This window comes from Mustelus asterias, chromosome 2 (assembly GCF_964213995.1).
Source record: "Mustelus asterias chromosome 2, sMusAst1.hap1.1, whole genome shotgun sequence".
Lineage (NCBI taxonomy): Eukaryota > Metazoa > Chordata > Chondrichthyes > Carcharhiniformes > Triakidae > Mustelus > Mustelus asterias.
This window is the reverse complement of record NC_135802.1, coordinates 41,373,031-41,385,124: the sequence shown is the minus strand read 5'-3', so window position 1 is coordinate 41,385,124 and position 12,094 is coordinate 41,373,031. Positions and strand designations below refer to the sequence as shown.

The following is a 12,094-nucleotide window of genomic DNA, read 5'->3' as shown; positions in this document are numbered from 1 at the left end:
AAGGCAGATTAAAGAACATCTACTTGCTCCAAGAGGTTCACAGGACTCAATAGTTCTCGATAGACACGATTCTAGCATAAGTGCTCAGATTGTTGGCTCTGGATTTCCACAATCTCTATTTTCCTCGAGTGTATGTCACATTCTAATGAACAGCATTTCACATTTCAATGCAATTACCACAATTCCCAGCCAGACGGAAAGCATTTTTTTTTTTTTTTTGTTTTTTATTTATTAGTCACAAGGCTTACATTAACACTGCAATGAAGTTACTGTGAAATTCCCCTTGTCGCCACAGTCCGGCTCCTGTTCGGGTCAATGCACCTAACCAGCACGTCTTTCAGAATGTGGGAGGAAATCGGAGCACCTGGAGGAAACCCACGCAGACATGGGGAGGATGTGTAAACTCCACACAGACAGTGACTCAAGCCGGGAATCGAACCCGGGTCCCTGGCACTGTGAAGCAGCAGTGCTAACCACTGTGCTACCGTGCCGTCCATTTGAGGCTGGCAAGGCTTTGATGCTGCATTTTGTCACCTTAAGTTATACTTCATTAACTCTATTTTCTGGCAATATGCCCAAAGCTCCAATAAATTCTCTCTAAGTACGACTATGTTTCTTTCCACTGCATTATGTTTAGATTTGAAATATAGTAATGATTTGGCAACATTAATAGGGCAAATGCATCTGTACAACTTTCCCTTTATTGCTCTATTTGAAAATGCAATGAAAATTTAAATTCAATGAATTAATGACTGTGTTGTAATAACAGGTACCTGCACACTTATCTGCTGATATCAGCAACAACCATTTCTAAGCTCAATCTTCCATTTATCTATCTCTCAAATTTGATTTAATTTATATCATTGCATAAATAGCTGTTTTGGGAACAGATGTGTGGTCGGTTCAGTGTTGAACATTGCTCAATATGGTCATTCAAGTAAGTGGATATTTGACTCCTAACTGGATAGTTATGAGGTTAGATTTGAGAGTGGTGCATCATTCAACATCAGCGTTTTGTCAGATCTCAGCCAGACCTCCTCACATGAGGAAACCGATTGATATAATTAGTTCCAGCCCAGTCAGATATCATCTCCTGCTGGCAGATAATGGACGGTCAGTGATACCAGTTGTGGAGGGGACTGGGGCTGTTGTTTATTCTCCTCAGGATCTGTGTTGGGAAGCAGTCTGCAAGGACAAAGGAAAAAGTGGAAATACAACTAATCTTTTCTTTGTTCGTTATCTTTTTCTATCTCTCTGTACAGACCTCCTGCCAGCATGCAATGGGGAAGGAGTAACTTTCACTTTCTTGGAGCAAGTTTTGGACATTCTACTTGAATACATTTTGAAAACATTTGATAGATCAACAAAAGTGATAGATTTCCACTACCCCGACGAGCTCCTCGAAGGATTTAACTGGATGCTGGATGAACAACCAAATACTTTGGAAGACCTTTTGGTGACTTGCAGAACAACACTAAAATACGCTGTGAAAACAGGTAAGAAATTTAATGGGCCAGAACTTTGTCTGGCTGGACGGGGCATGCGCCCAACCCCAGATGTGCGTTCAATCGCATGAGACACCGGGTATGTTTCCTGATGTCATTGGGCATGCGCGCGATTTCAAGGTCGGGAGCGTGGCTGCAAATGGAATGTGCTGCTGCCGACAATTAAAGACCATTAAAAGTCCAATCAACAGGGATTTTATGTTGCCTGTGCATTTTGTAAATCATCGCATGGGCAAAATGGGTGGGCGCTCATTACATTCTTTTCATTTCCTCATCCAAGGACAGGATAAAATTCCCCCGGAGCACCAGTAGCTTCTCTGTAATAGAGGTCATAGCTGTGGGAGTATAGCGTTTTCTTTGAGTTTCCTATTTATTGTTTACTATTTGACGCATGACGCTCAGCATTTCAGGACTTCCCTGGAAGGTTTTCCTCAGGATTGGAGGACACTGGTTCTCTGTATCTGCTCCAATGGGGATAGCTTACTCTGCTGGTGGGACTTTCTCTGAAGGGCGAGAGAAGGGCAGGAGGGAGAGGAGACCAGGTGAGCCCAGGGAGAGATCTGTAAGAGGAGAGACACGGGCTCAGTTGGTGCAGGGTCACCAGGAGGCCAAGGCAGGAGGTGACCCCTACCCCGTGGCTACGGTATGAAGGCAGTGTACCTGAGGTCCAGTGCTGCAGGAGACTACACCTCCCCAGGACACAGTAACATGACATTGAGACATAATGGGTGAGATTCTCCAGCCTCCCAGCTGCGTATTTCCTGCTGACAGGAGGTGGCATGTTGTTTGCTAGCAGCAGGATTCTCTGGTCCCACCGCTGTCAATGAGAATTCCCATTAACATCAGCCCTCGCTGGCAGGAAACCCACGAGCAGGGATGTGCTGCTGCCAGGACCGGGGAATCCTGCCGGCGTCAACGACCGGAGAATTCCAGCCAATATATTCTGAAATTCCCTGGGTGGGCGGAATTGAAACAATGCCAATGGTGCAGAAGGTCACAGTTGCCCTCAACATGTACGCCTCCTGTTCTTTTCAGAGCTCAGTGGGAGATCTGTGCAGCATCTCTCAATCAGCCTCGTACAGTTGTATCAGGTTAGAGACTGATGTCATCTTTCGATACATCCATACATTCATCAACTACCAAACAGATGAGGGCAATCAGGCAGAGAGAGCATGAGGCTTCGTGGCAATGGCTGGGTTCCCCTGAGTCCAGGGTGTCTGGATTGCATTCTTTTCCCATCAGGGCGCTAGCAGGAGAGCTGGAACTTTCATCAAATGGAAGGGGTTCTCAATGAATGTACTCAATGAATGTACAGAGGATACACATTCTACAAGTCTGTGCCTGGTACCCAGGGAGATCACACGATTCACACAATTTGAGGCACTTAGAGGCGCCAAGGCTGTTCATGGCTCCTGAAAATTTGGATGGATGGCTCTTGGGCGACAAGGGCTATCCCTTGAAGAGATGGCTGATGAGCCCACTCTGTCACCCACGGAAAGATACAATAGGAGTCATGCCTCCACAGGAGTGGTGGTGGTGAGGACCATCAGATTGCTGAAGATGTGCTTCCACTGCCTTGGCTGATCCAGGGAGCATTGCAGTATCTGCCGTAGCGTGTGCGCCTCATAGATGTTGCATGTTGCACTCTGCACAATCTAGCTCTGACAAGGCGGGGAATGCAGTGGGGGCTGAGGAGAGCAAGGCAGGACAACAGGCCAGGAAAGATGACTCCAGTGAAGGGTTGGAGGATTAGCCTGGGAACGCACAGGATGAGGACTCCAAGGTGGACAATAGGAACATTCAGAGATGCAGGAAAGCAAGTGATGCATTGATCCAATTAACCTTCAGCTAGGAAAGCACAAGATCAGTGAATTCAATCACCATCATCACTATATACGCTAGATGGCCTGCCGAGACATTGGAGAGATCCTGCAAGGTGATATCTGCATTTGAGCTTCAATGGGTACGCTGACTGGGACAGTTCACTTTCTGATGTGAGGGGTGCGTGAACTCACCAGTACCCACGGTAGATGTATCTGAGACATACACACTTACGTTCATAACAGACCCCCATCAGACCAGGAGCAGGATAGCAAGCCGGCTGGTGGCAGTCCAGAGCACCACTCTCGCTCCTATTCAGGATCAGCAGATTGGGGACTCCCCCATCAGTTTGGCCATGCATCCACGTTATTGTGATTTGTTTTCTCCTGACAGGGGACAATAGAAATGCTCATCCGTGTTCCATCTTCCTTAATGTTGATTCCAGATACCCTTCCCCCCCACATGGGCATTTATTGGGCCATTTCACTGTGGCACTCCTCCCCCCTCCAACACACTGTGGCCTATTGTGCTGACAGCCCAGCCTTGGCAGGGTAGGCTTCAATGCCAGTTGACATACACACTCAGACCCCCGAACACAGAGGAACAGACACTCGACCACACCTCTCTGCACAGGTCCATGCCGTCTCCGCACTTACCCTTGCCAACTGCAGGACATCGTTGAACCTTCTGTAGCTCTGCAACCAGGTGCGCTGCACAACATTGTGCCTGTTGACCTCAGCAGCCACCTCAGTCCAGGCCTTCTTACACAGGTGGGACAGCCTTCTCTTCCCGTCCCTGGGCATCAGGATGTTGAGTTTGGCGCTGGCCTCCTGCGCCAGCGCAGACTGTAAAATGAGAGGGGGGGGGGGGGGGAGGTGGGTGTGGCCCACCCAACTTTCCCTCCCACTTTCCATGGCCCCCTGGCGTTGATGAAACTAAAATGGCAGGGGGGTGGAAACCTAAACAAGGAGTCTGAGGAGGGGAAGTCAAGGATAAGAACAAAAGACAGTAGGGGAATAAGAAAAGTGATGGGCAGAGAAATCAAGGACCAGAATCAAACAGGGCTACAGTGAAAAGTAGTGGCAATGGGACAAGTAATGATAAAAAGACAAGCCTTAATGTTTTGCATCTTAATGCGCGAAGCATTCACAATAAAGTGAATGAATTAATCATGCAAATTCATGTAAACGGGTATGACATCATTGGGATTACTGAGACATGGCTGCAGGGTGACCAGGGATGGGAACTGAATTTCCAGGGGTATTCAGTATTTAGGAAGGACAGATCATAAGGAAAAGGCATTGCTGGTTAAAGACAAAATTGACACAATAGTAAGGAAAGATATTAACTCCGATGATGTGAAATCTGTTTGAGTCAAGCTAAGAAACACTGAGGGGCAAGAAACGTTCATGGGAGTTGTATATAAACCCCCAAACTGTAGTGGTGACGTTGCAAATGGCATTAAACAGGAAGTGTGAGATGTATGGAATAAAGGCACATCTGTGTTTATGGGTGACTTTAATCTGCATATAAATTGGGCAAATCAAATTAGTCAGAAAACCGTAGAGGAGGAAATCCTGGAATGTGTAAGGGATGGTTTTCTGGACCAATATTGAATAACCAACTAGAGAACAGGTCATCCTAGACTGGGTATTGAGGGAAATCTTACCAAAAATAGCCGAGTGTTGATTCCGAGAGAAAAATGGCAAGTTGGTTTTCTCTTCAGATCTTACAACACTGCCACAAAAGAAATCTGGGCATGTTTCGTGCCACCATGTAGGGGAGCAAGGCCTCAACATGCGGCAAAGCCCGGCTGCACTAAGATCAGGCACTATGTTTTTGCTTTGATTGGGATGCCCTTTGAACAGCATGTTGGTTTTCTCTATAGATCTTACAACACAATCCCTCCCCGCACCTGCCCATCACCCCCCCCCCCCCCCCCCCCACCGCCCTGCCCCCTCACCAACTGAAGCCAGCATTCACTGCCTCCCCCTTTTGCCCAATTGGAGCTGGCAGACCCCTACCCCCTCCCCTGATCAGAGCCAGCATTTTTCCCACCCTAACCCCCAGCAGTAAATCTGGCACAAATCCCTTTCCCCATCTAAAACAGTCAATGCCGGCACCCCCCAAACAACGAACCTCATTCCCCCCACCCAACAGTCAATGTCGGACGCAAGAGTAGTCTCAAATCCTGCCCATTGTGTAATGAAAAATGAATAATTGACAACCTAGTTGTGCAAGACCCCTTGGGGATAAGCAACCTTAACATGCTAGATCTTTTCATTGATGTGGAGAGTGACGGAGTTGATTCTGAGACTGGGGTCCTGAATCTTAATAAAGGAAACTCTAATGGTATGAGATGCGAGTTGGCAATGGTGGATGGGGAATGTTACTGGAGACGTTTACCGGGAAAGGTGGCCAAACCATGGCCTACAAGGGAAATTGGAGGTAGCATTAGATTCAAGGAAGACTCATACAAATTGGCCAGAAAAATTAACAGACCTGAGGATTGGGAACAGTTTAGAATTCAGCAGAGTAGGACCAAGAGGTAGATGAAGAAAGAGAAAATAGAGTACGAGAGTAAGCTTGAAGGAAACATAAAAACTGACTGTAAAACCTTCTATACGTATGTCAAGAGAAAAAGATTGGTCAAGACAAATGTAGATCCCCTGCAGTCAGAAATATGGAATTCATAATGGGAAAAAGACATGGCTGACCAACTAAATACATGGATAAAAGTAAAATACTGCGGGTGCTGAAATCTGAAACAAAAACAGAAAATGCTGGAAAATCTCAGCAGGCCTGACAGCAGGAGAGAATAGGGTCAACGTTTGAAGTCTAGATGACCCTTCATCAGACCTGATGATTGCCTGCCTCCCAATTTCTTTTACCGCCGCCCGCCCCCCCCCAACTGATCACTGGCTTCACATAGCCCTCACCTGCTCCCCCCCCCCACCAATTGCCGGCCTACCCAACTCCCTCCAATGGCCAGCCCTGACCTCCCCATGTGCAGCCCCAATCCTCCCCATGTCCAGCCCCAATCCTCCCCATGTCCAGCCCCAATCTTCCCCATGTCCAGCCCTGATCTCCCCCCATGTGCAGCCCCGATCACCTCCTTCCTTCCTCCCTCCCCCACTGATCCCGTTGGAGAGTGTGCAACGGGTCCCACCCACCACCACCACCACTGATTGGCCCTGCTCCCTAGTAGACCTTGCTGCCTCTGGCCCCACCCCCTTGGCATTTCCTGCTGCCTGATGGGCAGTGCCAGGGTGCCCAGTGGGCAGTGCCAGAGTCCCAGCAGGGGTTGAAGCTGGTCAAGGGGGACCAGGCATGATCACCCCACTGGTGGGAACAGGGGCCATTGAGTCCCCAACAGGAGGTGCCAGGGTGCCAGGCTGGCAGTGCCAGGGTGCCAGGCTGGCACTGCCCAAGGGACACCCCCCCCTGCCTCAGACCTTCTGGGGGGCCTCAATGGCCTCTGTCCCCACCAGTGGGGTGATCACGCCTGGTCCCTCTTTTTGGGGACCAGCTTTAACCCCTGCTGGTGGGAAATTCAGATTTCAAAATGGTAATCAGCCTCATGCTCATTTCTGGCGTGAGGCTGATTACATTGAAAAACATTACCTGGGAGACTCGCAAATCCCACTACAGGCTCATGTCTCCCACTCGCTGCGCTATTCGAGCAGTGCAGCGGTCGAGGAGAATCATCCCCCCCAATTCTTTTTCCAAATAGTGGGCGGTGACTATTGGGGTACTACAGCGATCAGTGCCAGGACCCCAGCTATTCATTATATATTCATGATTTAGAGAATGGAATTAAATGTAATATCTCCAAATTTGCAGATGACACAAAGCTGGATGGATGGGGAGCTGTGAGAAGGATGCAGAGGTGCTTTAGTGTGATTTGTCAAGTTGAATGAGTGGGTAACTGCGTGGCAGATGTAATATAATGTGGATAAATGCGAGGTTATCCACTTTGGTATCAAAAACAGAAAGGCAGATTATTACCTGAATGGCTATGAATTGAGAGAGGAGAATATGCAACAAGGCCTGGGTGTCCTCGTACACCAGTTGCTGAAGAGAAGCATTCAGGTGCAGAGGTTGGTAAGGAAGGCAAAGGGTATGTTGGCCTTCATAGTGAGAGTGTTTGAGTACGGAGCAGGGACGTCTCCAATTGTACAGGGCCTTGGTGAGGCCATACCTGTGGCCTCCTTATCTGAGGAAGTATGTTCTTGATAAAGAGGGAATACAGCAAAGATTTACCAGACTGACACAAAAACAGAAAATGCTGGAAAAACTCAGCAGGTCAGGCAGCATCTGTGGAGAGAGAATAGAGCAGCTTCCAGAATTCAGATTCCAGCTTCCGCACTATTTTGCATTTACCAGACTGATTCCCTGGGATGGCAGGACTGATGTATTTGGAGAGGTTGAGTTGGTTAGGATTATATTCTCTGGCATTCAGAAGAATGATGGGGAGGAATCTCATAGAAACTTATAAGATGGGACTAGAAGGGTAGATGCAGGAAGGATGTTCCTGATGGCAGGGGAGTCCAAACCAGAGGTCATAGTCTAAGAATAAGGGGTAAATCCTTTAGGACAGAAATGAGGAGAGATTTCTTCACCCAGAGATTGGTAAGCTATGGAATTCACTATCACAGAAACCAGTTGAGGCCAAAATATCGTTTAGTTTCAAGAAGGAGTTCAATAGCACTCGGGGCAAAAGGAATCAAAAGAAATGGGGAGGTGGGATCAAGCTACTGAGTTGGATGATCAGCCATGATCATACTGAATAGCGGAGCAAGCTCGAATGGCCAAAAGGCCTCCTCCTGCTCCTATTTCTATGTTTCTATGTATAATAAGTCCTTGGAGGCAGAAGTCCTTTCACCAAAATCCCTTTATTTACAAGTCTGACAGCAGCATACAGCGTGCTTTCAGTTAGCAATCTACACTAGGAGTCCCAGAGGAACTGACATGCCTAGTTTAGTACAAAGCAAGAGGCTCCCTGATTGAAAAGTTTATTTATCAGTGTCACAAGTAGGCTTACATTAACACTGCAATGAAGTTACTGTGAAAGTCCTCAGTCGCCACACTCTGACGCCTATTCGGGTACACTGAGGGAGAATTTAGCATGGCCAATCCACCTAACCAGCACGTCTTTGGACTGTGGGAGGAAACCGGAGCACCTGGAGGAAACCCAAGCAGACATGGGGAGAATGCACAGACAGTGACCCAAGCCGGGAATCAAACCTGAGTCCCTGGTGCTGTGAGGCAGCAGTGTTAACCACTGTGCCACCGTGCCGCCCTTGTGCCACCGTGCTGCCCTATCAATTTGGCCCTTAATCAGGGAGTTTATATTCTAACAGGCCAACCTCAATTGCCTGATTAAAGTCATTACTATGACATTCCTGGACAGCAGTAAGGTTCTTGGTCATCAACCACACAGCGCCTCGGCCTCCCCCAAAACAGCTGGCAGCCTTCAGGGTGCTGCCTCCTCTGCTTTTAAACCTCATTGCCTTGTCCTATTTGGACATGGTGCCCAACATGTTCCCAGCCCTCGCCACACAGCGACCCTCCCGGCAGACTCGTTGCACACTGGGTGGGCCTTAATTAGCCACCAAACGTAACATCGTGTTAACAATGTGATCTCGAGCGGGTTTCACATCCACTCCTGCCCACTTCGACTTCAGGTGCACCCGAGGGTAAATTTCAGGCCGTGAATTCACAACTCTGGCATGTCGAGTGCCAAAGAATAATCTAGATTACTTTTAGTGCAATTTTTGTCTAAGTATTACCTGTACAGTTTGATTTACATATAAAGTATGTGCAATAATTATCACAAACATTTCACACTGGTTTCCTTGAAACCATAATAATGTAGGACTACTTTTGAAATGGATGTTACATGGGAAAAGCAGATAGGAACTGTGTGACTGCAGCAACCCAGCGAGAATTAGTATAACCCATCGCACAGGGCTTTTTGAATTGGTGTATCACTCATTCCTTGAACTCATGACCTGAATTCATGGTAGAGTGAAAATCATATTATCTACTCCAGCGAAAGGCTATTTATCAAGAGCATTCTCTCTGCAGGCCTGCTAGCATTATCTGTAAAGTATCAGATTGTAATCTGTACGGTTATGTGGTCGAATCCTAGTCTTGAGTGACATTCAGGCTCCGTTGTCTTGGTTGACTGAGTTCCGGCAGTCCTCAAAGTTTGTGGTGCTATATATCATGGAGAAAGGAAAGAGCAGGAAGAAAAAAGATTTCAAAAGACAAGAGGACAGTCTCCTGCTTCCCAGTTAATTCATTCGCTGTTTCCCAGGTTTTCTGAGATGCAGCCACCACCTCAGAAACAAAGCATTAGTCCCAGTTCACAGACTAATTAATCACATTGATCAGATCGTTTAACCCTCAGCATGGTGGAAACATGCAGCAGGGAAATAATGGAATTCATAAAATGTTAAATATACACCATGGGTGGGATTTTACAGCCTCACTCGTCCTAAAGCCGTAAAATCCAGCCCGAGATCAACAGACCTTTCCATGATCCGCCCCTCGCCCGCTGCGATTCCCATGGCGGGCGGGACGGTGAAATTCCAACCAATGTGTTTAAATTTACTGCCTTTTTAAAATTCTTTTGTTTATTGCCTGTCCAATTTTTATTAACGTTCGCCTGTTTTGGAGATGGGGCAAAGTGTCACAACTCCACAAAGGGAATGGTCAACCTTACCTTATCTAGATTTCTGGAAATCACTCCCCTCAGCTAGATAATCATGCGTACTTCCATAGAGATTTGTTCACAGCTCCCTCTTAATGGATAACGGTAAAGTTTAAAGTTTATTTTATTAGCGTCACAAGTAGGCTTACATAAACAGAAAGGGATATGGATCCCTTTGAGGTACAGGTCAGCAATGATCTGATTGAATTGGTGGAATGGCCTGGAGGGGCTGAATGGCCTATCCTGATCCTGATCCAATGTAGTGACTGAAATGAACACAATTGTTTATCCCATTTATTCCTTTGTTTTAGAATAGGTTAGAATAGTCCTTACCTGCTTGCAGTTTCTGCATTCATCAATGGGCAGAGATTGGTTGTTAGTGAAAGAGAGAAATAACCTGGAGCATGTGGACAATGATTTATGTTCCTTATTAAAGATTAAGTACATGATTCGATTGTAACATTCAAAGGAGCACGGTGAACCGGGACCTCGGGTTCCATCAGTAAACCTGACAGAGCCAATGACTCCATCCCATGCTTAAATTCCTCTTGTGATAATGTTCCTTTAAAATACACCAAAAGCTTCAGACTGGCACTGTAAATATAGCTGGAATCTTGGGACAAACTGTTCCTTTTCTGATACCATTAAAATAACAACCAAATTACATTGCTACTCTTTCACACATTATATGGTCTAAGCTTGATCATTTTACTATAGCTCTGCTTTTGCATGCAAAAATTCAGAGAAAATAAAAGGCCAAATGTGCACAGTGAATGTCAATTAACTTGCATCACTATGGTTACTAAAAGCCAATACATTGGAACTAACAACTCATTTGCAATAGTTGCACGAAATGTTGGCCCGCTTTACACAAAAATATCATTTTCAAATGTTGGATGCTACAAAAGGTTCTTTCATTATGTCCCAGTAAGTTGAAATCGCTTTGGACTTACTCCAACGTTCTATTATCATTATCACTCATTTTAATCATTATTGGCAATTGTTTTAAACGTGGATGAGGTTTTCCAACATCTAGGACATACTTTCAATCAATATTTTCAATCAAGGACAGGATTGGCAGTGGACCAGCATGCAATTTGGCACCGTCAGCTGCTGAGCCGTTTCCCTATGACAATCCCAACCCTAAGCTATTCTCAGAGAGGCCAGGACAGACAGGGTTGAACTGGCTACCTGCCAGCAAGCAGCAGGTAGCCAATTATTGGCAAATTGATTTAAGTCATAGACCACCTTTCTCAAGCCAACTAGGGTTTTCAGTCAGCAACGCAGGCAGCCCACATTGGTCTGCCCGTCCTGGATTTTGCTCAGGCAGCTGTGGCACGTTTAAAAACAAAAAATTGTCCTTCTGTCCTTCTCCATCTTCAGATCAGCTGGTACCTCCTCTGCTGGTGTTGCTGCTGATCTGGGAATGCTGGAGGGTCTTCCAGACTTGTGAGCCTGCTTGTCTTCCCTGACTGGCCTTTAATTGTCTCCCTGTTTCAAACTAGCAGTGGGCATATCTATAACAAGCCACGTGGACTTGGAATCCAGACCTAGCCCCCAAGTTGGTCCCCACTACCAAATGAAAGTTCAGCCCCCTGTGCCAGAAGGTCACCCTCCTGGCAGCATTGGGTCTATGGGACAAGGGTTTAAGGTGCGAGGGGCAAAGTTTAAAGGAGATGTATGAGGCAAGCTCTTTACACACAGGGTGGTGGGTGCCTGGAACTCGCTGCCAGGGGAGGTAGTGGAAGCAGATACGATAGTGACTTTTAAGTCTTGACAAATACATGAATAAGATGGGTATAGACGGATATGGCTTGGAGGGCCAATGGGCCTGTTCCTGTGCTGTAATTTCCTTTGTTCTTTGTTCTAGGGAGACGATGCCCACAGTTTAAGAAAGTATGAACTATAATAGGGATGCCAGAAAGTTGGAATCAGTTCCATTGGGCCTCAGAGGAAGAAATGGTAACAATTGTCTCTCACAGATGATCACCTTATCTGAGAATGAATGCCTAAGGTTACATAGACAGGAGCTAAGATTTATCGTAATCGA

The 12,094-nt window shown here is 46.6% G+C and overlaps 1 protein-coding gene across 1 annotated transcript in view; it reads left to right on the top strand.

The window, feature by feature from the left end:
* The first annotated feature begins 1,417 nt into the window (after positions 1-1,417).
* The window catches only part of gad2 (glutamate decarboxylase 2), an 82,215-nt gene continuing 71,538 nt past the window's right edge, over positions 1,418-12,094 (top strand). Inside the window, exon 1 of the mRNA XM_078227689.1 lies at positions 1,418-1,496. Within this exon, the coding sequence (XP_078083815.1) occupies positions 1,418-1,496 (79 nt within the window). The remainder of the gene's footprint in view (positions 1,497-12,094) is intronic.